The 25,312-nt window shown below is 47.0% G+C and overlaps 8 protein-coding genes across 9 annotated transcripts; 6 read left to right on the top strand and 2 right to left on the bottom strand.

The window, feature by feature from the left end:
- Positions 1-137: 137 nt before the first annotated feature.
- BDBG_02384 (dihydrodipicolinate synthetase) lies at positions 138-1,211 on the top strand (the record flags this gene model as incomplete). Its single annotated transcript, XM_002627667.1, has 1 exon — positions 138-1,211. One exon carries the CDS (start codon positions 138-140, stop codon positions 1,209-1,211), a length of 1,074 nt encoding a protein of 357 aa, XP_002627713.1.
- Positions 1,212-3,281: 2,070 nt separating this feature from the next.
- BDBG_02383 (dehydrogenase) lies at positions 3,282-4,922 on the top strand (the record flags this gene model as incomplete). The annotated part of the gene is made up of 4 exons (XM_002627666.2): positions 3,282-3,441; positions 3,739-3,805; positions 3,910-4,193; positions 4,339-4,922. 4 exons carry the CDS (start codon positions 3,282-3,284, stop codon positions 4,920-4,922), a joined length of 1,095 nt encoding a protein of 364 aa, XP_002627712.1.
- A 112-nt stretch (positions 4,923-5,034) lies between these two features.
- BDBG_02382 lies at positions 5,035-9,981 on the bottom strand. 2 transcript variants are annotated; one of them, XM_031720762.1, is made up of 5 exons: positions 9,841-9,981; positions 9,280-9,727; positions 8,769-9,211; positions 6,585-8,706; positions 5,035-6,518 (listed from the first exon to the last, which is right to left on the bottom strand). In XM_031720762.1, exons 2-5 carry the CDS (start codon positions 9,577-9,579, stop codon positions 5,859-5,861), a joined length of 3,525 nt encoding a protein of 1,174 aa, XP_031577038.1. In that variant the 5' UTR covers positions 9,580-9,727; positions 9,841-9,981; the 3' UTR covers positions 5,035-5,858. The 2 variants fall into 2 exon arrangements, with proteins under 2 accessions (XP_031577038.1, XP_031577039.1); XM_031720763.1 differs by having other exon boundaries at positions 5,390-6,518; positions 9,807-9,981.
- BDBG_02381 (OPA3 domain-containing protein) lies at positions 9,787-11,659 on the top strand. Its single transcript, XM_002627664.2, has 2 exons — positions 9,787-10,370; positions 10,451-11,659. The coding sequence occupies exons 1-2, from the start codon at positions 10,311-10,313 to the stop codon at positions 11,249-11,251; spliced, it is 861 nt and encodes a 286-aa protein (XP_002627710.1). The 5' UTR covers positions 9,787-10,310; the 3' UTR covers positions 11,252-11,659.
- Positions 11,660-12,019: 360 nt separating this feature from the next.
- BDBG_02380 (uncharacterized protein) lies at positions 12,020-12,566 on the top strand. Its single transcript, XM_002627663.2, has one exon. The coding sequence runs from the start codon at positions 12,188-12,190 to the stop codon at positions 12,488-12,490; it is 303 nt and encodes a 100-aa protein (XP_002627709.1). The 5' UTR covers positions 12,020-12,187; the 3' UTR covers positions 12,491-12,566.
- Positions 12,567-15,048: 2,482 nt separating this feature from the next.
- Positions 15,049-20,578, top strand: BDBG_02379 (myosin-1). Its single transcript, XM_002627662.2, has 10 exons — positions 15,049-15,295; positions 15,376-15,600; positions 15,686-15,731; positions 15,790-16,272; positions 16,333-18,030; positions 18,101-18,192; positions 18,256-18,506; positions 18,559-19,052; positions 19,184-20,309; positions 20,422-20,578. The coding sequence occupies exons 1-9, from the start codon at positions 15,293-15,295 to the stop codon at positions 19,621-19,623; spliced, it is 3,732 nt and encodes a 1,243-aa protein (XP_002627708.1). The 5' UTR covers positions 15,049-15,292; the 3' UTR covers positions 19,624-20,309; positions 20,422-20,578.
- BDBG_02378 (alanine-glyoxylate transaminase/(R)-3-amino-2-methylpropionate-pyruvate transaminase) lies at positions 20,025-22,489 on the bottom strand. Its single transcript, XM_002627661.2, has 2 exons — positions 21,678-22,489; positions 20,025-21,560 (listed from the first exon to the last, which is right to left on the bottom strand). Exons 1-2 carry the CDS (start codon positions 22,061-22,063, stop codon positions 20,501-20,503), a joined length of 1,446 nt encoding a protein of 481 aa, XP_002627707.1. The 5' UTR covers positions 22,064-22,489; the 3' UTR covers positions 20,025-20,500.
- Positions 22,302-25,297, top strand: BDBG_02377 (vacuolar protein sorting 29). The gene is made up of 6 exons (XM_031720761.1): positions 22,302-22,612; positions 22,713-22,929; positions 23,006-23,794; positions 23,924-23,938; positions 24,058-24,471; positions 24,600-25,297. Exons 3-6 carry the CDS (start codon positions 23,738-23,740, stop codon positions 24,720-24,722), a joined length of 609 nt encoding a protein of 202 aa, XP_031577037.1. The 5' UTR covers positions 22,302-22,612; positions 22,713-22,929; positions 23,006-23,737; the 3' UTR covers positions 24,723-25,297.
- Positions 25,298-25,312: the final 15 nt, after the last annotated feature.

Here is a 25,312-nt window from a genome sequence, read left to right as displayed (position 1 = left end):
CACGTTAAAAGCAGTCTTCTTTGCCGTTGAAGTCTCTCCAGATTTCAAGCCTTCCGAAACCTGTTCCCTTCTCAGGGGTGCGTGCCCCTTTGCTTTAACGAGCTCAGCCAAACCATATTTATACCACTACGAACTAGATGCCCCTTCATAACGACGCCCCATCATCTGGTCCCAACCACAGCCGGGCTGGGTATCCTATAGGGCATGGAGCTGCTCGGTACAGCAATGGCTTCTCCAACGCCTCCCTTGGCCAAAGCCATAATCACGAATCACGGCCACTGAAACCGGGAATCTACGTACCAACGGTAGCCTTCTTCGAGGAAATATCTGAAGAATTGGACCTAGATACCATTTCCAACCATGCGATTCGTATGGCCAAAGCAGGGGTTGCTGGGTTGGCAACCCAAGGTTCGAACGGCGAAGCAGTCCATCTGTCACACCACGAGCGAAACTTGGTAACCAAAACAACACGGGAAGCTCTTGATAGAGAGGGGTTTCTTCTTGTTCCTATAATGGTGGGGTGTGGAGCGCAATCTACACGAGAGACTATCAGCCTCTGTCAGGAGGCTGCAGCGTCTGGAGGCGACTATGCATTGGTACTTCCACCAGCATATTATAAAGGCCTCTACAAACCTCAGTCAACGATCGAATTCTTTACAGATGTGGCAACAGCATCCCCGATCCCAATATTAGTTTACAACTACCCGGGCGGCGCGGCGGGCATAGACATGGATTCTGATACAATCATCGAACTGGCAAAACACCCAAATATTGTTGGCTGCAAGCTTACCTGTGGCAATACAGGAAAGCTGAATCGGATAGCAGCAGGGACTAAAGCTAGCAGAGTATCAGATGATGGCTCAGGATTTATGTGTATGGGTGGATCTGCAGATTTCACCATGCAGACTCTAATTGGCGGCGGTTCAGGGGTTATCTGCGGCCTAGCAAACATCGCCCCCAAAGCCTGCGTCAAGATCATTGAGCTTTACAAGGCTGGGAAACACATTGAGGCCCAAGAGCTACAAGCGGTTGTGGCCCAGGGGGATTGGATTGCAATTCAAGGAGGCGTGGTTGGTACTAAAAGTGGCCTGCTATCTCACTTTGGATACGGTGGATATGCGCGTAAGCCTCTTCCGAGTCCGACACAACAGGAGGCTTTGAGATACTCCGAAGGCTTCAAGGAGCTGGTGGCTGTCGAAAAGGCCCTTTGAGGTTGACGTATTTAGAAAAGTGAGGGGAAAGCAATGCGGTTGATGAACGGCTGCTAAGGGATGGACTGAGGAGTGTCCACTGTTGACCGGGAAAGGAAAATAATCACCGACACATAACTGCGATGACCGCTATTGGAATTTAGCCATAGGTTTTTTGTTTTATCTCCTACTCATACTTTTTAAGTGTCTGACCGCATCGCAACGTGCATCCTCTTCTAAGTTCTATTTCCAGCCATCTTATCCTCATCCCATCACCGCATTATTCAAGTTCCCACCCTGACTCACTTTCAGAGCCCTGTGAGAAAGAGTATTGCATGTTGCAAATAAAAGAAACCATTAACAGGCCATCTGACGATATTTCTCCCGTTGACACTACATACTCAAATTCCGAGAAAATTCCAACCCCCCAACCCCTTTCTAGCTACCACATTCAATGGCACCATTTGAACCTTTGTCTTTCGTGCCTTTCATTCCTTTCCATTTTTCAATGTCTCTCCCTTTCCGATTTTATCTCTCGTGGTTTCAGCAATAATCCATGGATTGGAAGCCGTAAAGGTACGCTTTATCATTCGGGCGGATATTTGTGCTCTAGCATCGTTTCTCCCGCTCTGCCTCTCTCCGTCTCTCGTAGCTCTCTCTTCTCTACTCTCTGATTCTGTTGCCTTCTTCGTTTCACTTTGAATGTAACTGATTTTGTTCATTGCCTATCTATTTCTCAAGTCAGCTCTTTCAAATGACGCTCACGCTCCACCTAATGACCTTGTAATTAACATACTGATCATGCTTCTTTCGCTCTTGTTCCTACCTCCGACATCACTTAAACTGACCAAGAGTCATAGGCCATACGGCTCGTTCAGCCATCATTCTCTAGTAACGCGACATTACGTCCATGCTCCAAATGCCAGATATCCAGTACAATGAAGATAAAAAGCTTAAAGCATAGCACGACCAAAAAAGGGCTGTCTACTAGCCCAAGGCCATGCATGGCCAGGCCAATAGCCGCCGGAGATGTACACAGTACTATGCGTACGCAGTAGCGTTTAATGCTTCTTCATCTGACGATAGTTAGAGATGATGTGCAATTAGAGTCTGACCATCCTTGCCCTGGAAGCCCGTTCATCTCTTCCCCACACACACAGCCCTATCCAGATGCATTTACAAGCCCCGAGAAATTCACCTTTCTTCTGCACAGTCGTTTTGCTTCTTCGGCTTTACTGGCTTCCGACATGGCATAATTAAATCTTTCAACTACCGGTGCCGATTAACTATTGATCATTATGCCTGTACGCCGTCCGCCCTCGGCAGCTTCAGAATAAATTCTCAATAATAATCCTCTGCCGAAGCCGAATCCTCCAGTTTCAAACTAATCCACTTCTTCAATGCTCCACTCGATACCCGAGGTCAGAGACTCAGAGGGCGTTCATTATATGATAAGCAGATTTAAACTGTCTGTCGGCCCATTTTAGGGTCTTTTACAGTGGCAAAATGAATTGACTGGCCAAATATATATAACGGTTCAGGGAAGTTTAGCCGTTGCATTATTGTCTGAATACGTTGTATACCATTATAGGTATCAACAATCTAGACTGCACTCGCTCACAAACACCTCTATACGGATATCGTGATATTTCGTAGCCCTGGGTCCTCATCCCTCTGTTCCGTTCCTTAAACAGAGACCCCGCAATGGGGCGTCTGATTAGTCGTCCCTAGGTACGTTCGGCAGGGGTTCTTAGATAACTAGTTGGTTAACTACAGAGTAGTTAACTATTATTCAGAACTCTAATAAGTGTCCGAGTATGAGAGCGGTTAGAAAAGGCTAATGTTTATATAACTTACTCCCTAGGTCCCGCCCTGTGACGCGAGGAACATATATACGTTTTGTTCTGCCAGAGTGTGTGCGCCTGGAACATTTTAACTTAATATATAAGTCATATTGTTTGACTTGCGCACTCAAACACATCGCAGCACATAGCTCCTACCATTTCATCTACACTAAAGTCAGTGCATGTAAATAAATAGAGTGCCTGAACATTGACTGGCTCAAGCAAGCAAAAATCTCGAAGTCAACAAATGGGTGACGCTCCCTCGTCGCAAGAACACCTTGTGGTGATTCTTCCGTTCCCCGAACCAGCCGCCTTGATAAATGATATCCGCAAAAGCTTTCCGCATATTCGAGTGTCTTACTTTGAGCAGCAGCGTGAAACGCAGGTCAATGGTGCTGTGCCAAAAGGTGGGTTTAATCCTAACATGTAAACTTGCTCCCACGATATATTTACCACTAGTTATGTGCGCTGCCAGACGTGAATGTACAGTACGATGATCCAACCATATTTATTTTTTTTGTTCGGTCATAATGTTGAGTATGAAGAACCTATATACCCAATTTGATACGCTCCTTGTTGTATATTTTGTAATCCGGGTTTCTTCTACGATTTCTTTTCGTTCGTTTTTCATGGCTCCCTTCTTCGGCATCGTTCAGTTGGGAACAATTTGAATTTAATTTTGCTAATTATTCTGGCTTTTGCAGACCTCCTGAATTCAGCAACCATTTTGTGTATGCTACATTATGCGCCGACACTCGAGGACATTCCCAAGTACGCAACGACCCTGTTCCTTGCTACTAGCGACAATGCGACAATCCAGTTAAACACTTGCGCCTGAGAAGTCATTACTAACGGACCATATCTTTTGCATTTAGTGTGAAACTGGTCCATGTAATCTCTGCGGGCATGGACCGCTACTTAAACCACCCGCTGGTGACAGACACTAATATTGATCTCACAACGACCTCCGGCATCCACGGCCCACCGATCGCCGAATGGGTGGTGATGAACTGGCTCGTGTCTTCCAAGATGTATGACCAAACTTCCGAATGGCAAAGGAAGCATATTTGGACGCATAATCAGAGCCTCATCAACAAGATGGAGGATAATGTAGGCAAAAGAGTGGGCATTTTGGGGTATGGAAGTATTGGGCGGCAAGGTATTAACCCCACAATTTCGGTCAATTCTAAATTTTTCTTACCCCCACCTTGACTTCTTTACATTTCTATTATTGCGAAACGTTCGAGGCCAGTACAATATTCCCCGTGCGCAAAAATACCACCGCTAACACAGCTTGTTCGCAGTCGCCCGTGTCGCTGTCGCCATGGGCATGCAAGTGCTGGCATTTACCGTCTCTCCGCGGCCGACCCCTGAATCCCGGCGAGATACTGGCTACATAGTCCCGAACACCGGTGACCCCGACGGCAGCCTACCGATATCCTGGCACAGCGGCACCGACAAAGCCGCTCTCCACGACTTCCTGTCGCAGAACCTGGACCACCTCCTAGTGGCGGTCCCGCTGACGCCTTCGACGGAATATCTCATCGGTGCAGAAGAAATGGCCTTGCTCTCCAAATCCTGCACCCGCACCACCCGCCGTCCTTTCCTCACCAACATCTCCAGGGGCAAGGTGATTGACCAGGACGCGTTGATGGCGAGTTTGAAGTCTGGCGAGCTGGGTGGGGCGGCGATTGATGTAACGGAACCAGAGCCGCTGCCGGCTGACCATCCGCTGTGGGATGCACCGAATTTGCATATTACACCCCATATAAGTTCGTTAGGGATTGAGTATATGCAGAGGGCTTTGGATGTGTTAAAGGTGAATTTGGGCCGATTGGAGAAGGGCGAGCCATTGATTAATCTTTACAGGAGAAAAGCGGGATACTAGTCTCGTTGAACATGAACAGCTGAGCGCAATAAAGTATACAGTATGTAGATTGATATGTCTACGTCCATTTTTATGATAGTGTAGAGTGTAGATCATTTTTAAAATAGAGTATAAACATTTCAGTTTGAATGACTATGAATTGCTTTCTATGGTATAAGCTATTCCCGTTACGTCGGCTCTAGGTGAGGAAAAGCGTGGATATGAATTCAGATATCTGCCGGCTATTCACATTCCGTGTCATCGCTTCAATTACTATAGAGAATATCTATGCTATATATATACTGCTCATCGCATCAACCACAAGTCAACTATCACCAATTATACTCGCCGCCGTAGCAAAACTCGATAGGGAACATCGAGAACGAACCAATAGAACAATGAAACCGTCCAATTTCAGAATGATTCGCACATTTACACGCTCAGGTCGCTGGATAGAGTAGACTAGAATAGGAAAAAAAAGAAAAAAGAAAAAAAAAAAAAAAAAAAAAAGTAGTAAGAATGCCCATATCCGTGACCGGAGATGGGCAACTCAAGGTAGAAGTTAAGATCAGAAGAATCAAAGAATCAGAGCACAGTCACGCCAGTTAAATGAACAAGAGAACGGAAAGGCCTAGTACCATGCTAGAAACCAGGAGAAAGTGACAGGCGCTGCGTAACTTCGTTAAAATGAACCATGAAGGTCAAAGGCATTCGATGAGCGAGGGAATGCAGAGAAGTAAAAATGCAAAACGCTGAGTTGAAGAAGAATGTGTATATAAAAGAAAAGAAAAAAAAATGAGTAGTAGAAAAGAACCCCAAAACACCAAGCCAAAGAGGAGAAAAGAAAACAAGAAAGGATAACAATCAACATAGCGGAACGTAGTATTCGGATATCACAAAAAAGGGGCAAAAAAGAAAATAATTAAATGGTATCACCAGCACCAGCACCAGCTCCTTTTAACCCGACCGCACAGTTAACGCCATCAATTGATCTTGCAGATCTTGTATCTGTTCAGCGCCAACGCACTCGACTGTTCCGCCTTCAGGATTTCCCTTGAGCTGTACGGCAAAATACTCGCCGTCGCCGCCATGGGCGCCAACAGTAACCCACACAAATTTACCCCCAGACGGCGTCAACCAGGATTTCTCCTGAGCACCGTCCCAAAATATTTCGCCGCGGTAGCCTCGTTTGGATGTTAAGTTGTCAGGGATGGTTTTATCTGGACCAGTATTAATGGTCGTCGATGATGTATTCCGTAGCAGTACTCTGTTACCTAACCTCCTGCTCTCAAACCAGCTCCGCAGAACCTGTTGAACGAAGTCTAATTTGTCGCGGAACGCATTCGCCTCTAATATATCGCAAAACCGACTGCTGCTAATTCCGGATGGGTGGATAGGATGACCTGAGAGTGCGGCGAGATAGGTGTTCAGGTTTTCAGATATAACGGCTCTGGTATCAAAACCTGCTGGATGCATTCTGCCCCTGGTTGATAGGTAGCGTGCCGCAGATGGAGAAAGATGATAAAAATCTGCCTGGCAAGGCTGTGGCTCCGACGAGCCTTGCGATCCATGTCGTGGCAGTGAAATAACAAGTTTAGTATGATCCGGAAAATTGAACTATAATTGAATAGGAGAGAAAGTTAGATAGTTCCACGATATCAGATTGCTCTAGGCAGTACGAACCTGGAACGCTCCATCCCCAAAACCCCATATGCCAACATTCCCTAGTCGCTGATAGAATTTGACATATTGACCGATTTTGCCGGAAAATCTATAGTTTCTCTCATCCTCGGGAGGGCAGTTTTCATCCACACTCCTTCCCAATGTTCCAATCATATATTTGCCGAACTGGTCGACAAGCTTGACTCGTTTGACTTTCTCCGCATCACACCTTGCACAGTCAACTCCAGAATTCATCCGAACTTTTATGCCGGGCCCACCGGGGCCATTTTGATTCCTCACTTCAAATGCATCCGGCTGAACAAGCACCCTTCTCGTTCCACCGCCAGAGTATGAATTGTCTTGTACATCAACATTTTCATAAAATTCCACAGGTTGACCATTCCTTGGCACGAGTTGATCGGCATCCGCATATGCACTACGAGGATTTTCTTTCGCATAGGCTTTCCGACGGATATGCCGTTCTCCATTCCGGACCACAACGCAGCTGGCTGGGCGGCCGTGCTCTGCTTTGAAAACGCAGCCCACGCTTCCGTCGTCCAAAACGTACCCGATACCGTACCTATTCGTATAGTCCACCCACTTGACGACATAGGGATGTGGATCGGAGAGTGATGAAAATTGTTGCCGTTGCCGTGTCCTTGAAGTCGATGCTGTCAATGATTCCAGATGCCCAAAGCTTCTAAGGTATGTTCTCAAATCAGTCAAAACTTCACTGGCGGTCGTCCCCGGCATAAGTTCTGCATGTTCGTCGGGATGTATTAGAGGACTAAGCCCAAGTGTGGATCGTGATTTGTTAGAAGAGCTGGTGGATTTGCTGCCATTACTTCCACTACTGTTAGCGCTCCTGGACCTCTCATCCAGTTTCACATCACGAGATTGTTGTTGCTGTGAGTTCACTGGCTGTTCCCACGGTCGCTGTCTTTCTGTCTCGCGCGGGTCGACTCTAACTGTTCTCGCAGGCATCCCGCGAACCGAAGCAAACATGTCTTTATTTCTGATATCTAGCGGGTTCACTTCATTGGCTTCCAGTGCTAATTCGTTTCTCTCTCGCGTCAACGCTGCCATTTGTAGCCTCGACTGTGATCTCGTTTTTCCGATGGTCAAATTAATTGGTTCCGAATTGGATTTAGGCAAGGCGGAAGTCAACGATATGTTCCTGTCGCGGACAGATGCAGAATAACCAGACACTACCCTCCGTGCCCGGATTGGTCGCTCATTCAGCAGCCGCTGGGGAGGAATGGTCTCGGTCTGAATGCCATTTTCTGCGGTGTCTTTAATATCACCTTGAGGGTGTTGGGAAGACGAGGGGTTCATTGTTGGCTGTCGTTGTGGCACAGCTTGCTGCCGTAGGAGAGCTGCATGGCTTTGGGTTTGAGCTTCTTTGCGGCGAATCTGTGCAGCCAAAGCCGATGTTATGCGAGCAACTGTGGCGGCTTGCTGTTTATACGATGCGTTACGCGTTTTGGGAAGCACTTCACCCTCAATGGGACTATCAGGATCGGGCCGAGCATCATCCTCTTCCGTTGTATGGCTCCAATCTCCATTGGATCCGGTGTAATAGCTGTAGACTAGATCTTCTGGTATGGGGACGATGGGCTGCATCCCCCTTTCTTCTTCAGCAGCACATTCAGCGAAGGCAGATTTGGAACACCGTTTCCCTGCTGGCCTCCTAATTGATCCAGTAGAAGTCCTACCAACCCCACATTCTGTGTAAAACTCGTTTTTGCAAATAAGATATCGCTCATTGGAGTTTTTCGCATGGGCTATTTTCCCCAAATACTTCGAGTCATGGTCCAGACTATATCCGTGACTCATACGGTCTCCTCGAGGGTCTTGGGTTGTCAGCCAGGTAGGTGGAGCGAGGCGTGTGGCTGGGTCCAGTTGACGTGGTATACAGCCATTGTACATATTGAAAAATGCGTGATCAACAATCTGGTCGGGCTCCGGTCGTTCATCCTCGTTCAAATTCAGGCAGGAGCTGACCAAGTGCTTTGCCTCCACTGGAATGTAATTAGCACCCTCGGACTCCTTGGGCCAGACATATGTAAGATTTTTGACTTTCTTGTAGATTTCGTCCTGCGTCTTCGATTGAAATGGGGGGTATCCCGTGAGCATGGCAAAACTAGGACCAACGGTTAATTCACAGAACTGACGTTATTCAAGCCGCTAGTAAGGTCCACTCACAAAATTACGCCAAGCGACCATATGTCAACCTTTTGATTATGGCCTCCCTTGCTCTTATCCAAAACTTCCGGCGCAATATAATTTGGAGTTCCACATAGTGTTCTCCGTCGCTTTTCGTCCTTCTCCGACAGGATAATAGCAGCTAGGCCAAAGTCTCCAACTTTGATGTCCATATTCCGGTCGAGAAACAGATTCCCCATTTTCAGGTCTCGATGGGCCACGTTTCTCTTATGCATATATTTAACCGCCCCGCAAAGCTGAATCATAAATCTCCTGACTTCGGGCAAGCTCAGGTATTTCCGCTTCCTCACCATATCCGACACCGAGCCATTGGGGCACAATTCCAAAATGACATAAGTGTTTTGTTCGAAGGCAAATGCCCTGTAGAAACCAACAATGTTGGGATGGCGCATTTTTGAGTGTATCTGGAGCTCGGTCCGGAACTGTACGTGCGGAAAGTTAGACACCATAAGGTGCAAAATGTCGGGTTCCCCAAATTGTTATCTCATACCTTCTCCTCCATTTTCCTCTGGTTCATTTCCGATTTTACCACTTTCATCGCATATACCCTGTTATTTCGCGCAAGCCTCCCTTCATAACATACGGCAAATCCCCCTTTTCCTAAAAATTTGCCAGTGATGTATTCCTCCCCCCCATCTTCAGGCTCACGAACCGTAGCAGGAGGTGGGGGGGCGTGGTTTTTGGCGGACCGCGCCTTTTGAGGCGGTGCATCTTTGGCGCTCGCCTTCATTATAGGGTCGGTCTTGGGCTTGGAGAGAATGTTGGTTGAGCGAGGTGACAATGCCTCCATCGTGGTATGTACAAGGGTACCTCCTTTATCGAGCTCATGCGATCGCGACAAGCAGGAATCGTTGGACAGTTCAAATTATATTAACAAGTGATATATTTTAGAGCAAAAATTCGGTTTCTCATAGAGCAGGTTTGAAGTTTGCCACGGGCTATATTGTTGGTTTGAATCAAGGTGATTTTGGTTAGCCGTCTCATAGAGTTTGGATAGCAGGACTTGACAGAACTAACAAAGATGCGACGAGGCGATATCCACAATACTAACATGCAGAGTAAAGAATAGTATTCACCGCAACCTTGATGTGTTCTATTAAATGCCACAACACGCTGGGCTATTATTGAATGCCGTAGCAGCGATTTACTGCCTTGTCGCATGGAGCCGTGAAGGAATCGACATCGAACAGTGATTGAGTTTCTCAAAGTGGAATATTGTAAACATTGGCCCGGAAACGGAAAAATGATAACACAGACTAAGCCCTTTTAGGCCATCTCCTTATGTAATCCACCTGAGGGCTCAGAGCCAATCAGCAACGACCGACGCAGTATTCATTGACGCAGCGGAACTTCGACTCTCGTCCTAAAATCGCCCGATATCCCGTTCATCAGCCGGACCCTGGACGTCGTGTAGTCTCCGGTTCCAAGTAATGGAGGCTGTTGCAACTTCACTAGCATGATTCCGCACATCGTGGAACCCCTCTTCAAAGCTACAGACTTACAACGTACACTCACCCAAGAATGTCCGTGACTCTTAAAATATCCTCGCTGGTCATCCGAACATTGTCAAAACCTATTGCTGTAAGCTGGAGCCAGCAAATGCGCATCTGCGCTGTTCTTAGCGACCTTGAAAGCTAACTGGATACCGAAAAAAACCAAAGAACCAAATCAAAGCACAAGCGCGTGAACATGAGCGATTCCGACGGTTATGTGTTTCCTTTGCCCAGTCCCTCCACCGGATGGATATGCGCCTACGGCTGGGTCTCCTACAGAACGCTGCGGCGATAGAAAAACAGGTGGCGCGAGAGGCTGCTGCTGAAGCCCTCGCGACCAAACAAAAGCATGGTATCACGACCGTGAAAACAGAAGCACAAACCAAGCTTGAAGAGTCACTTGCCGCAAAACTAAAGGAAAAGGCCCAAGAGCCTCCGAAACCGCCTCCGCCCATACGAATCCGACCACTTTCAGAAGCGAAAGCCATTGATTCTGGAGCAACATTTATTAGTGAAACATTTCTGTTTCTGGTTGCAGGTGGTTTGATAGTATTCGAGGCGTTCAGAGCACGAAGGAAAGAAACATCAAGAAGAGAGGATGTAGCAGAACGCCTCGCTGAATTGGAAGAGTCCGAAAGGGCGGCGCGGCGCGGTCTCGTTGCGTTAGAGCGGGAAGTTATACAGCTGAAAGCAAGGCTGGAGAAACAGTCGCCGAAAAGCATAAAACGCATCTTACCACGGGATGTTTGGGATGTTGATGAAGAGGAGGAAGAGATCGAAAAGCCTGGTTGGATATCTCAGGTTGTTGGCTATTTTAAATGGCCCAGGAAAGCGACTGTCGACAGTACGACTGCTCCTGAGACTGGCAATTACTCTAGTCCCATTGTCTCCTCATCCGCATACAAACCTTTGAGTGACTCTTCGCAACCGTCTTCCTCTTCGCCATTACCGTCTCAAGTCTCCAAATAAAGTTCAATCGATATACCATCTGAAGATCATCCCAGTAATCAAACTTATCTATTTGAGGGATATTCAATCGATTTACGAGGAAATCTACATTGCAAAATGGTTTCCAATACCTACTTGACCGTTTCAATTCTTCCATGTATATTTTACTTGGTTTTCTAGCTGTCGATACCAACATATTTTACCCACATACCATGCTTGCTTTTCTTATATCGCAGCTGTGGAAACTAAATTCTCCACTCAGCAACCAACACGAGAATTCTTCTCAGTTGCCATGTACTGTACAAAGTCTTCCCGGCGCATGTAGTTACGTTTCTTCTACTCAAGACTAGATAGATCGAGTTCGTTAGCTAGAGTATAAAGATATTAATCTAGAATTTAAAGATGCGACTCCCTCCACCGCGTTTTGATTTAATTCCTCTCCCAGATCATTTACTTGAAATACTCGTGTTGAGGTGCCAACTCTGGTAGGAACTTATGAAAGGCAAGCTCGGTATCCTCAGATAGAGTTATGCCTGCTGCTACTTCACTATAGATATTCTACACCAATACCCAGATAATTCAGATCTTCATGAGTATATACTTGAATATCTTCTACTATACTCAGTTACCCCGCCAATCCACTCCAGACTGCCCAAGCCCGCTGTCTAGTTAAGTTTTCTATTCTAGCCTCCCGCAATTAGGTATGATCAAGTTATCTAGTTATACTCAATGGTGGACGAAGGAGAGTAGCTTATCAGGTTGGGATTTGTGACCGCTTTATAATGAGCACGAAGACAAAAGATCAAAAGAGCTCGCGAGAGTTTCGCGACCATCTACAGTTACTATGTTACTATCTCCACAATCGCGATTCGGTGAACTTTCCAAATTGGGCCAACAGTCCTGAAAGTGGCACGATTGTTATCGGTTTGCTAGGGACACCACACCCACCAAAGAAGAATGGAAAAGGCCAAGCATGATCTACGCATCCTGATGGCGGCAGAAGAAGCGAAAGAAAACCTGTCCGAATCCGAAAGGAGTCTGCATGTAGCGGCGGCTGATAGAGCAGGAAGCACTGCGGATCGATATTCCTCTTCATCGTACAGCGCGGCAGTCGAGGAGGCGACTACAATAGATAGAAAAATATTAGCCCTGCTCAGCTTGTCTGGAGAAGCCACTCAGATCCATCGAAAGAGGAACGGGGAAGAAAACATGTATCGAGAAGTTCTTGAGGCAATAGAAAGGGAGAACCAAGAAAGCTGAGGCAGAATGGCCTAGGTGGTAGGCGCAATATCAAACTCCTCCTGTAGCTTCTTATCATAGGCAGTTTTGTCTCCCAGTTTCTTCACTATAAAAGCTTCTATATTTTGCATCCAAAAGTGCATTATGATCTTCAGAAACCACCCCCTGTCAACACTGTCTCCTGCGACTTCCGGCCAGATGTGGTTGTAAGATATCTGAGAAAGACCAGCCAGTGACGTGAGCACTAACAAAAACCAGAACATCTTGTTCTTCCATCTCGGACTCATATTCTTTGAAAATGATATTGTATGTTCTTGTAAGACTGCTTCTCCTCCTGCTTCAGAATGCCCACAAACTCTTGATGGAGAGGAGTAAAGAGACTCGTGTCAATTGCATTCACACTCTAGTCAGTGAGCCAGTATGAGATTAGAAGATACCCAGCTTTGAGATCACTCAAACATGGGCCCTGACAGGGAACATATCTAGATGGTGGTTCCTATCTAAACAGCTTAAGCATGTAACATCAAAGATAATGAAAATATTGAGGAAGGACTGGCAGTCTCTCAGTAGCTGTGAACTATTATTTCTGTGAGTCATATACTCCTGATCAGATGATGCATATCAGGTCTGAAAACTTACACTTTGGCCTGTTGATAGAGCAAATTCATAGAGCTTAGACACTAATATGGAAGGACAATTCTCCTTCATCCATGCATAAGTGACTGCTTCACATCATATTTTTCATCTGCATTGCCTAATCAAAATGATTTGCCAACCTGATGCAATATTGAGAACCGCATCAACATCACTTTGTAGCTGCAAACAATGATAGAGATATAGACATTGAAGCTTTCAGACAGCAAGTTGTTGAGACCATCAGTCTCACATTTCTCTGGAGATAAACCTAGGTGATGGACAGCGGCTTTCTGGATTAAGGTTGAGTGTTTGAGGAGATGAGAGTATTATTTGACTGTTTGTTCATGGTCTTTAAGGGCAATAAGAATATTAGTCTCGTCCTCAGGAGTAAGTCACCTCATCTCGCCTTAAGCGCCGGGTTCTGGCGATGCTTGCACAGTGGTTTGCACGTATTCTGTATGTTGCAAGTTGATCTGAAGTGGGAAAGGGGTGAACAGAAGCCAGAGGGCTTGTGACAGAGCGCAACAATCAGAATCCCCTCATACCACCAGATGTGCAAAAGACAAGTGTTATGTGCAATTTTGAAAGTTTTCAAATACAGTATAGACATAAAACAATTCAATTGAAGAATGTACAAGAAAATTCTTCAAAAATTGTTACAATCAATCACAAAGTAAGGATTTGTAAAGGAAAGAAGAAAGGATGCTAGGTTCAGACTTAACTTCTCAGGGCTGGTGTGGAATAGTTCTATAATCTCTCTCTTGAGAGGATTTATCTGACTGTCTCTGAGCATATTAGCATCTGAGGTAAAATGGGCCCAAACCTAGCATTCATCAAATTTGATAGTATGTAGCTGTTGAAGTACACCCATGTCTGCTTGTGTGAAGGACTACTTTTGGCATTGTGAAAGTCATGGCCTTGCAATACTCCGTACACGTCAATACCAGGGAACCTCTCTTGAATTATAACTTGGCAGCCTTGGATCTTATTTCGGGTGGAGCGTAAAACAGCCCATGAGAATAATCAAAGTCTTGCCAGTGAAGTAAATCTCTGGTACTCTGATGTCTCTATTACCTTTTTAGCAATATAGATGCATCAACCCCATGGAAATCAGCGAACGAATAGTCGATCTCCCCTGATTGCTTGATTTGGCAACGACATTCCCAAGAGCAAACACACCACGAACACCTTCATCTGCAGGCACCTTCATCTGCAGGGCAAATTCGGGTAGATTCATGATATAAGTCGATTACTGGTTCCCAGTATATTAATGAGGCTTTGGTTTCACACACAAAAATCACTCTGCGCAGGGTGATACCGCCCGTAAAGTGGAACATCTGCATATAAGTCAGTGGCCGGAATATGTTCTGGTTCTGTTGCGTATGAGTCCATTATTGTCAAACTAAGAGCATGAGAATGGGAGAGATTCAGTAAATCGCGGTGATTCCAAACAACAACTTCAACTGGGATCTTGTTGGAGGAAAATCTGTATGTGAGCGCACTTTAATTGGGTTAGAACAGTTTCATTAACATAGATTTTAACATTTTGATATTGGCGCTCCACAGATTTATCCCAGTTGCTGGGCTCGTTTGTTTCGAGGCTTTTTTGGGAAAGCACACTTGAACAGTACAGACTGTATGAACGTAGGACATACGAAATCATCAACTTTGTATGGTTCATGACGAACAAGAGACTGATGTTATGTATGTATCTACTACCAAGCTCAGACTGAGAAATAATATAGGCTGTGCCAGGCACCAAAGCTACCCGAGGTCTTAAAACGGTTTAGCGTTAGAAGAAGAAAAGAAAACGCTTGGAATGATTGCATGTAGTTACGTGGATTATGTAACTAATCTTGTCCAGACGCCACAAGGTTGTGGCACAGTTGCAGTAAGCGCCGCATCATCGTTCCGGTACCGCGTACGTTGAAGTGTCAAAGGCAACTAACTACTGTCCACCCACCTATCCTTTATTACTTTATTCTTCTGCCGTCGTTGTGCTTCCTCTGCATTCTGAGTCTGTACTTCTTTTTTTCTGCCGGATAAGAAGCTTTTCTACAGGACAAATATTTATGCTCTTGCTTCGTTGTTTGCGCCCGTTCATTTATACTTTCAGGAGGTCGTGGTCTATATTCCCTCCAATCCGGCGAGAATAGCCAAACACGCACCCGGCGCAACCCAGAGAATATGGTAAGTCCTGGCGGACTATAGCCCCTCATATTACGCTCAGTCTTATTGTGCAATTTATATCCCTAACTATATTCATGTAGGGACACTCGCGACGCCCTCGAGATCCGGAGAAGAAGAGTCGTGGTTTTGGTCGGTCGAGGCATGGTGAGGGCGGGGCAGGGGGGAAACCTCAAGTTAAGAAGGCCGTATTCGAAAGCACAAAGAAGAAGGAGGTTGGAGTGTCAGATCTTACACTCCTCAGTAAAGTGTCGAATGAGGCCATAAATGAGAACTTGAAAAAGAGATTTGAACATGGCGAGATTTACGTATGCCTGCCTGCCTTCCGAAATGCCAGCTTAGGCGACAACTTTGTACCTTTCACCTGGCTGCTGACAACTTCCTGGAATATAGACATACATCGGCCATGTACTTGTCTCTGTTAACCCGTTTAGAGACTGTAAGTCACACCTAGCTTACCACAAATATCGAGCGCGACATACTGATCGTCGATTTAGTGGGTATTTACACCGACAAAGTTCTTGATTCCTACCGCGGGAAAAACCGACTGGAAGTCCCCCCGCACGTTTTCGCTGTCGCGGAAGCAGGATATTATAACATGAAAGCATACAAGGAGAATCAATGTGTCATTATCTCAGGGGAATCCGGTGCTGGCAAAACCGAAGCTGCCAAGCGGCTGATGCAGTATATTGCGAACGTATCGGGCGGCAGCGATTCTTCCATACAACATACCAAGGACATGGTCCTGGCGACCAATCCTCTTCTCGAATCCTTCGGCAATGCGAAAACGTTGCGGAATAATAACTCGTCACGCTTCGGAAAATATCTAGAGCTGCAATTCAACTCCGTTGGTGAGCCTGTCGGCGCGACGATTACAAACTACCTCCTGGAGAAATCTAGAGTGGTTGGTCAAATTACAAATGAGCGAAACTTCCATATATTTTATCAGTTTACCAAAGCTGCTCCGCAGACTTATAGAGGTATGTGGAATGTCTATGCTTTCAGCTGAGCCCACTCCGTCAAGCTGACATATGTTCCAGAAAACTTCGGCATCCAACAACCAGAGTCATATGTGTATACAAGTCGCTCTAAATGTTTTGATGTCCCTGGTATAGACGATGCTGCTGATTTCAAAGATACATTAGACGCCATGAAAATTATTGGTTTAGCGCAGGCCGAGCAGGATAATATCTTCCGCATTCTTTCAGCCATTCTGTGGCTTGGAAATATGCAATTTTTCGAAGACGACAATTCTAACGTTTCAATAACAGATCAATCGGTAGTGGATTTCGTCGCATACCTATTAGAGGTCGATGCTGCCGCGGTAAACAAAGCACTTACATTGAGGGTTATGGAAACAGCCAGAGGTGGGCGCAGGGGGTCTGTGTATGAAGTTCCTTTGAACGTTGTCCAGGCCACCGCTGTTCGAGACGCACTCGCGAAAGCCCTTTATTTCAACATGTTTGATTGGATCGTTCAGCGAGTTAATGCCTCACTCGCAGCAAGGGAAGCCGTAGAAAATTCAATCGGTATCCTGGATATTTACGGGTTCGAGATTTTTGATAAGAACTCATTTGAGCAGCTCTGTATCAATTACGTCAACGAAAAACTGCAGCAAATCTTCATCCAGCTTACGCTAAAGACGGAACAAGAAGAATACGCCCGCGAACAAATCAAGTGGACTCCCATTACTTACTTTGATAACAAAGTTGTTTGCTCCTTGATTGAAGATAAGCGCCCCCCCGGGATTTTCGCGGCATTAAACGACGCCTGTGCCACTGCACATGCCGACTCCGGAGCCGCCGACCAGACCTTTGTGGGAAGACTAAATTTCCTGAGTCAAAATCCAAACTTCGAGTCCCGGCAAGGTCAATTTATTGTCAAGCATTACGCTGGTGACGTCGGCTACACTGTTGACGGAATGACAGACAAAAATAAAGATCAGCTACTAAAAGATCTACTTAACCTTGTGGGCTCGAGTAGCAACGACTTCATCCATGCGCTCTTCCCCAACCAAGTTAATCAGGACGACAAGCGTCGACCTCCAACCGCGGGTGACAAGATCAAGGCATCTGCAAACGACCTTGTTACGACTTTAATGAAGGCACAACCGTCATATATCCGAACTATAAAACCGAACGACAACAAATCTCCGTCCGAGTACAATGTTGGCAATGTGATGCATCAAATTAAATACCTTGGTCTGCAAGAGAACGTCCGGATTCGCAGAGCTGGATTTGCCTACCGTCAAACTTTCGACAAATTTGTCGAGCGCTTCTACCTTCTGTCGCCAAAGACCTCATATGCCGGCGATTACACCTGGACTGGGGACGCTGAATCGGGAGCGAGGCAGATCTTGAAAGACACAAGCATCCCGGCAGAAGAGTACCAGATGGGCACCACGAAAGCCTTTATCAAAACCCCCGAAACCCTTTTCGCTCTTGAACACATGCGAGATAGATACTGGCATAACATGGCCATCCGTATCCAGCGCGCTTGGCGAAACTACCTCCGGTACCGAACTGAATGTGCTATCCGAATCCAAAGATTCTGGAGACGGGTCACTGGAGGGCTGGAATATATTAAACTGCGAGACCAGGGGCACAAAATCCTTGGTGGAAGGAAAGAAAGGCGCCGATACAGTCTCGTTGGCTCGCGGAGATTCCTTGGTGATTATCTTGGAGTTAGCAACGCTGGAGGCCCGGGAGAAATGATCAGGGATTCGATTCGCATTAGCAGTAAGTGCTATTTTCTTTAAAATACTTTTATGCGGTGAAGTGGAATTCCTAACGCAACAGAAACATCCAGAATCCGAAAATGTTTTATTCTCCTGCCGCTGTGAGCTCCTTGTCACCAAATTCGGCCGTTCCAGTAAACCTTCTCCGCGAATTTTAATTCTGGTATGTGCGCCTCTCGTTTTTGCATAACTTTGATGCCTTGGCTAACGTGTGTCATTGTAAAAGACATCGAACAATGTTTACATTGTCGTCCAAAGTGTCGTAAATCATCAGTTGAACATTTCAGCGGAACGAACGATATCGCTCGGCGCAATCAAATTCGTCAGCGCATCAAGACTGAAAGATGACTGGTTTGCTCTTGGAGTTGGATCTCCACAGGAGCCGGACCCTCTTATCAGCTGTGTATTCAAGACTGAATTTTTTACATACCTTTCCAATGCACTCCGCGGTCAGCTCAATCTCAAACTCGCCGACACGTAAGTTGTTCTCCCAGTACATTTATTACTTGCAGAGCTAACAAGCCTCCAGTATTGAATATAACAAAAAGCCGGGCAAATTGGCTGTGATTAAGACAATGAAAGATTCGACAGTTGTTCGAGATGATCTGTACAAAAGTGGAACAATCCACACCAGTCAAGGCCAACCACCAGATTCTGTATCAAAGCCGACTCCGAGACCGAGGCAGGTTGCTGGCAAGCCCATCACCAAGGGCAAATTGCTCCGGCCTGGGGGACCTGGAGGAGGGCCATCAAAACTGGCCTCACGACCAGCCGCTTCGAAGCCAACACCCGCACCTCAACCTCTGCCGCGAGCTACCCCCCAAGCCGCAGATACTGGTTACCGACCTGTACCACAGGCTGCCTCGGGGCAAGCTCGAGCACCCCCACCTCCTCCCCCGGCCGCACCGCCGGCAGTCAAAAAACATACCGCCAAGGTCCTATATGATTTCAACAGCGAGCGCTCTAACGAGCTTTCCGTCCAGAAGGGCGAAATAGTCCAAATCATGGCAAAAGAAGGAAACGGTAAGCGTTAATAACACCCCCAACCCCCGTCCCTCACCCCTGTTTTCGCATCTCTATCCAAAAAAAAAGAAAAAAATCACAAATCACAAATCACATACCGAAAATATGCTAATAACCCGTGAAATTACCAGGATGGTGGCTTTGCATGAACACGACAACCTCTGCCCAAGGCTGGGCGCCCGAAGCCTATCTAGAAGAACTCGTAGCTCCAATCCCCCAAGCAGCCGCTCCCCCGCCACCTCCTCCACCCCCAGCCGCTCCCAGAGCTTCCACAGTCTCCAACGCCAACCCCGTAAACCCTGTGGTAACCAACGGCGCCTCCCGCGCCGCAGCGAAAGCCAAACCCACCCCACCCGTTCCCCCAGCCAAACGGCCAATTGCCGGCCGTAAACCCGCGCCGCCCCCGGCACCGCGAGACAGCGCGGTCAGCATGAACTCGCACGACTCGTCGGGCGGGAGTGGTCGTGCCACCCCGAATAGTATGAATAGTACTAGTTTTGCGGGTGGCCTTGCGGAGGCGTTGAGGCAGAGGCAGAGCGCGATGAGGCCGCAGGACGATGATGATTGGTAGGCCAACGACGAGAGGAGGGGTGCTGCCCCTTTTTCTATATTTTCCTTTTTTTTTTTTTTAATTTCCCTTCTTTTTTTATGATAGATAGTATGCTACCTGTTTCTATTTTTCGCCGTATGTATTTTGCCCTTATTTTTTGTTTCTTCTTTCCCCTATTAGTTGCGTTTCTGTTGATATCATTTTTCACCCTCTCTATTTTGTTTACTCCGTATTTATTTACGTTTTCTTCTCCTCAGCCCCTCACCCCGTGTTTTAGTTCTGCTTCAGTTATCTTCATTACATTACCCTGAACACTCCCCGTGGTTCTTCTCCAAGTTCTCCATGCTAGGGTTTGGCAGCTTGTTTCATTTTCTCCCGTCTTTTTCGCTAAAGGGATATATAGCGAGTGCTCGAACCAGCTTCCTCGCTTGAGCACTACAGTTAGATCCAGATACTTGAAGCTAGAAAAAGAAATGATCATGTTCTCACGTCGAATTTCTCCGTAACTATCTGTATATTATTGGGTAATTGTGCATGTAGCATGTAAGAATGTCTTATTTTGTTGTTTTTTATCTTGAGAGGATATATTTGCTTACAGTGCGGAAGGAATTATAATTTCAGGTTTTTTGTATTCTTTCATCTTTTACCTATATGCAAAACCCCATAATTTCCCCGCTCGTGGAATATCAAAAGCGGTTCATTCTTATGTAGGTATCTCTAAACACAATCTCCAGTCCCCTCCGCCCGGAAAGAAAACCCGCCCGTTCCATCACTTTCACACCGTAAACTGATATTAAAGTAATTTTGAAAATAAAAAAGAATATATTCAGAGAACAGAACTCCCTTCAATGGAACAAAGGAAAAATAAAGTAAGGAAGATAAAAAAGGGAGACTCTAATTACTTCTTCACCTCCGCAAACGCCTCCTTCATCGCAACGATCGCCTTGTCAATATCATCCCGTCCGGGACCCGTTACGCTGACCCCCATATGTCCGAAGCGGATATATTTAGACGCAATCTCCTTGTGCAACCCCCCAGCAAAGACAACACCCTTCTTCGCGAGCACAGGTAGGATATCTGGCGGCGTCATGCCCTCGGGCAACCGGATGGCCGTCATGGCATTGGCCTGGTCCTCGGGTTTGGTCGCCAGCTGCTGCAACCCCAGCTCAGCAACAGCCTGCTTAACACGCTGCGAGGCAGCTTTGTGAGCCGCAAAGCGCTCTGCCAGCGGCTTGCTGGTTACCTGTGTCAGGGTGGTGTGGAGGGCGTGCACGAGCTGGGTAGCGGGCGTGGCGAAGTAGGATGGCTTGCCAGCCTCGTAGTTGCGCATGATGGGCAGCCAGTTTGCCATGGAGGCGTAGTAGCTGGTGGGCGGGGACTGGCGGTTCTCGAAGCGCTGGATGGCGCGGCCGGAGGCCATGACGACGCTGAGACCGGGCGGGCAGCCGATGGCCTTTTGGCTGGCGGTAAGCACGATGTCGAGGTCCCAGGCATCAAAGGCGATCTCCTCGGCGCCGACGCTGCAGACACCGTCGACGACGACGAGGGTTTCTGGGCTGACGCGGCGGACGAGGGCGGCGATGGACTTGATATCTGCGAGGACGCCGGTGGAGGTGTCGACGTGGGTGACGGTAAGGAGTTTGTAGGGTTTTGCGGTTAGGGCTTGCTCGATCTCGGCGAGGGAGGGTTGTTGGCCGATTGGGGCCTTGAGTTGGGTGGCTTTGGCACCGTAGGTTTCAAGGCAAGAGGCAAAGGAATCACCGAAGTAGCCGGTGTGCAGGACGAGGGCATCTTCGCCGCGCTCGATCAGGTTGGCGGAGACAAGATCCCAGCCCAATGTGCCGCTACCGGCAAGGAGGAACGGCTGGGAAGATGGGGAGGTAGATTGGAAGAGGCGGCGAAGGAGAGCGAGGGATTCGCCAAATGTTTTTACGAAGGCGGGGCCAACATGACTCTCACTGCTCAGTTTGGTTAGTTAGGAGCAGAGCAATGCGGAATGCGGACGGAACACTGGGGAAAATGTGTATAGCAAAGGGAAAATAATAATATCTATATAGGGAGAAGCAAGTACGTACGCATAATGGGACATAGACTGAAGCACCGCATCGTCGAATTCAATGGGGCCTGGGATCAGGAGCGTCGAGTGCGGGGCTTGGGCGGACATTTTCGCAGCAGGATCTTTTCGATTGCTGGTGGGAGTGGGAGCAAGAGGATTCTTGTGGTTGAGGAGAGGCGGGGTCCGCTGGAGGGGTTTATATTCAAGGTCGTCAGGCTCGACAGACACAGATCTCTCGGTCGAAAAGGGCGTGTTCAAGGCCGGCAAAGGGAGTCTCTGATCCAGATGTCGAGAGATCAGGCTCAGCCGCGGACTCGCCCGTGAGGGAGCCAGGGCGATTATTTCTCCACCCGCGGGCTTGAGCCGGGCCACAGCTCGGAGTGCCGAAGAAAGGTTATTAAGCATATGCTTTTGGTGCTTCGTTTTTCCCTGTTTTTGCGCAAGCCAATCTGCAGATGCGGAGGCTGCAAGGGTTGTACAGCGTATAGTTATTATACCTTGGAGGAGGGAGAGATATATTATTTAGCAGGCCGAGATAGAGCTGGAGGATTAAATATTTCGACCGAGAGCGAGGGGAGAGTTGAAATAAATATTTATACCCAGTCTGGCCAAATAACCCGGACCAGTCGAATCTAATTGAGAGTCTTTTTTTCTTTTTTTCTTTTTTTGCTTTTTTCCGTTTCTTTTCTGTTTTTCTTTGCAATATTAATATCCTTTTTTGTTAAATAAAAAGCCTGCCATTAGGGCTTAATTTCTTGTTTTGGCCAAAGTCAACAACAACACAGATATGGATATATCTTGCGGTGGATTGGATTGGATTCAGAATCAACCCCAAGTAATATCCTTTCTATTTGATTGAGTCTGTCAACTGTGAGACGAATGAATAGTATTTTCTAATAATATGAGAGAAGTGCCAACGTTCGGGGTGGAAATGTCTGCAATATTTCATTTCTGGTACATAGCAACTACTGGTTGACCATTTTCCCTAAAAAATACAAATATATCTCTGCTGGTAGTTAATTCCGATGTATATCTTCTAACTAGTCTTCAATAGAACAGAAAAACCCCCAAACCATCTTATTCGGCCAGGATAATAGTGGAGGACCGCTGGCCGCTGGCGTCGGAGGTTTCCGACAACGGTAGCTATTCCTACCCAATTCGCGGACTAAAGAGCCTGAATGCTGTACCATAGGCTATAGTTAATAGGCCACCAGGGAGAGATGAGACCGCGCGAGGTGTGAGCAGCCATAATGGAGTACTGGACTGTACTGGTAATGAAATTGATGATCTGCCCTTACATGCAATCAATCCGCCAGAGAGCTAACGATTGGAAATTTGAAACGGAAGGCAGAAGTAGTTGGAGTCATTCCGTTCTCGACCGAGAAGATCTGCCCTTCTCATTGGGAGCTTCAACGCACATCTGGTCACCAAAGTTCAGGCAGACCTAGCTCTGCCAAAATCTCAACGTGTCGTTCGGTGCGGGAACTGCTAGTCCAAGGTTCTATCTATCTAGCCTTGGGAGTCATAAGCTTAAGTGATAATATAAGCCTTGCATTGCGCCTGACGGTACCGTGAACTTGCTACAACGAGTAGACATTCATTGAGTATCAAGCATAGATGTAACTCTGCCTGCATCAGCTTGCGATCGTTTTTCGAACGAATCATTGTAGAAAAAGACCTGCCACGGGGAGCCCAGTTACAGGGTGATCAATTTGTCCGTCCAATTGCCTGATTATATCCCTTCTACTCGGCTGCCAGCAAATTAAAAAAGAGTCCTAATAATAGCAGAACTTCCCCATGTTCGACTTGGGGATATTCCAGCTAGGAAATGCGCTACTAAGGCTGAGGCGGCTGAGGCGCTAAGACACCCCATTTCCCGTTCGAGAAATAGACGCCGTAGCCGCAGGACCGGGGCGGTTAGGCGTCAGCAGTCGCAACAACCGGACAGAACAGAACAAGGAGTAGATACAACGAATCTAACTCCGGGAGACGACGACAAGCGAGGAAGAAGAAGGCTGTTACCATCCCACCTCAGTACCATCGTCCAGGAATGGGTTGTTGAGGACCATTCCCTCAAGTATGACCTCTCGTCTGGTCCTGGCCATCGGCGACCTCTTCGTCCCTGACCGCGCTCCGGTATGTTGTATCCCCGCTCCCTATATGTCTTATCGTCACCCAACTCCATTCCTTTGAATGCTTGAGGAGAAGAAGACCTCCAATTATTGTGCTAACATCCACCTGCAATGATGTTAATAATAACAATAGGATATTCCTGCAAAGGTTCGCAGAAAACCATCTCCCCCATGCCTTGTTGCCCCGCCGTAGAAAAGCAGCTCGCTGGAGCTAGCTAGCTAAACCACAAACATCATCTCAATGGACTAACCAAACAACCAATACAGTTCAAAAAGCTCCTCACCCCCGGTAAAATCGGCCAGATCCTCTGCCTGGGCAACCTCACCGATCGCGACACCTTCGAATTCCTCCGCCAGATCGCCCCGGACCTCCAGCTAGTGAAGGGCGACTTCGACGTCGACTCACCCAATCTCCCCCTCTCCAAAGTTGTTACTCACGGCAGCCTGCGCATCGGCTTTACCCATGGCCACACCATCATACCGCCCGGCGATCCGGACTCTCTGCTCATAGCCGCGCGGCAGATGGATGTCGATGTGCTGTTGTGGGGCGGGACACATAAATTCGAGGCGTACGAGTTGGAAGGCAGATTCTTCGTCAACCCGGGCAGTGCTACTGGGGCTTTTACGACACAGGGTGGGTTGGAGGAAGAGGAGCAGACGCCCAGTTTTTGTTTGATGGATGTGAGTTTTTTTTTTTTTTTTTTTTTTTTTTTTTTAATTCATATATCTTTTCGGCCGCCCGCACCAGACGGGGTGGATCCGTGTTTCATTCAGGATACGAATGGACGGCTGATTAATTCTCTATACAGGTGCAAGGTGATGTGCTCGTTCTATACGTGTACCAGCTACGCAAGGACGCACAGGGGGCGGAAACCGTCTCCGTTGAGAAAGTCTCGTTTCGTAAACAACAGGCACCGCCGCCTGCTTCATGATCATGTTGGCAGAACATTGGTCGATTATTATTTTACCCTTTTTGTCAATTTCCCTCCCTTCTTTCCGTTAACTCTCTGCAAAGATGTTCTTATTTGTTTCGTTTCCTTTTTTTGAGTTTAATTTTTGTGTGGTGTACATATCGGGGCTGTATTAGAAATGAGAAATTATTCTTGCTATTGTTTCCGGGCATTTCTCATATGGCCCGTTGTATCGCCTTGGAACCTCCAGCAGGCGTTTCAGGGAGCAAGGATTATAATTATTCACATTAACTGTTTGGTACCTACCGTCCAATGGTTTTTTTTTTTTTTTTTTTTGCGGGCTTTCTGTTGCTCCTACTTCTGCTCCATGTTCTTTTGTCCATGTGCGGAGTGGGTTATCCCATCATCGCTATCTAGTTAAATACTAAGATCCCCCTATCAGCCAGCAGTAACGAGCCAGTATGCAAGCAAGAAATACAGCCTAGTCAAACCAAACGAACAACGAACTAAATAGTAAATAAGTAGTAATTATACCATTCGTTAAATTCCAAAGAAACTCAGCGATTCTATATAACCCTCGCCTCTGCCATGGCAGGGTTCCGGCCTCGAAT

This window comes from Blastomyces gilchristii (genome assembly GCF_000003855.2).
Source record: "Blastomyces gilchristii SLH14081 genomic scaffold supercont1.3, whole genome shotgun sequence".
Lineage (NCBI taxonomy): Eukaryota > Fungi > Ascomycota > Eurotiomycetes > Onygenales > Ajellomycetaceae > Blastomyces > Blastomyces gilchristii.
Note: the sequence above shows the minus strand (reverse complement) of the source record. Positions and strands in the feature narration are given on the sequence as shown.

Excerpts from the sequence above, each read along its gene's own strand:
- BDBG_02379 (XM_002627662.2), top strand. Across the intron at positions 15,601-15,685 it reads TTGAACATGGCGAGATTTAC|ACATACATCGGCCATGTACT; the intron begins GTATGCCTGCCT and ends CCTGGAATATAG. Across the intron at positions 18,193-18,255 it reads CTCCGCGAATTTTAATTCTG|ACATCGAACAATGTTTACAT; the intron begins GTATGTGCGCCT and ends TCATTGTAAAAG.
- BDBG_02381 (XM_002627664.2), top strand. The coding sequence starts at position 10,311 with ATGTCCGTGACTCTTAAAATATCCTCGCTGGTCATCCGAACATTGTCA. Across the intron at positions 10,371-10,450 it reads CATTGTCAAAACCTATTGCT|AACCAAATCAAAGCACAAGC; the intron begins GTAAGCTGGAGC and ends AAAAAACCAAAG.
- BDBG_02380 (XM_002627663.2), top strand. The coding sequence starts at position 12,188 with ATGGAAAAGGCCAAGCATGATCTACGCATCCTGATGGCGGCAGAAGAA.
- BDBG_02378 (XM_002627661.2), bottom strand. The coding sequence starts at position 22,063 with ATGCTTAATAACCTTTCTTCGGCACTCCGAGCTGTGGCCCGGCTCAAG. Across the intron at positions 21,561-21,677 it reads CAGTCTATGTCCCATTATGC|TGAGAGTCATGTTGGCCCCG; the intron begins GTACGTACTTGC and ends CAAACTGAGCAG.
- BDBG_02377 (XM_031720761.1), top strand. The coding sequence starts at position 23,738 with ATGACCTCTCGTCTGGTCCTGGCCATCGGCGACCTCTTCGTCCCTGAC. Across the intron at positions 24,472-24,599 it reads CCAGTTTTTGTTTGATGGAT|GTGCAAGGTGATGTGCTCGT; the intron begins GTGAGTTTTTTT and ends TTCTCTATACAG.
- BDBG_02382 (XM_031720762.1), bottom strand. The coding sequence starts at position 9,579 with ATGGAGGCATTGTCACCTCGCTCAACCAACATTCTCTCCAAGCCCAAG. Across the intron at positions 9,212-9,279 it reads AGAGGAAAATGGAGGAGAAG|TTCCGGACCGAGCTCCAGAT; the intron begins GTATGAGATAAC and ends CCGCACGTACAG. Across the intron at positions 6,519-6,584 it reads TTGGGGATGGAGCGTTCCAG|TTCAATTTTCCGGATCATAC; the intron begins GTTCGTACTGCC and ends ATTCAATTATAG.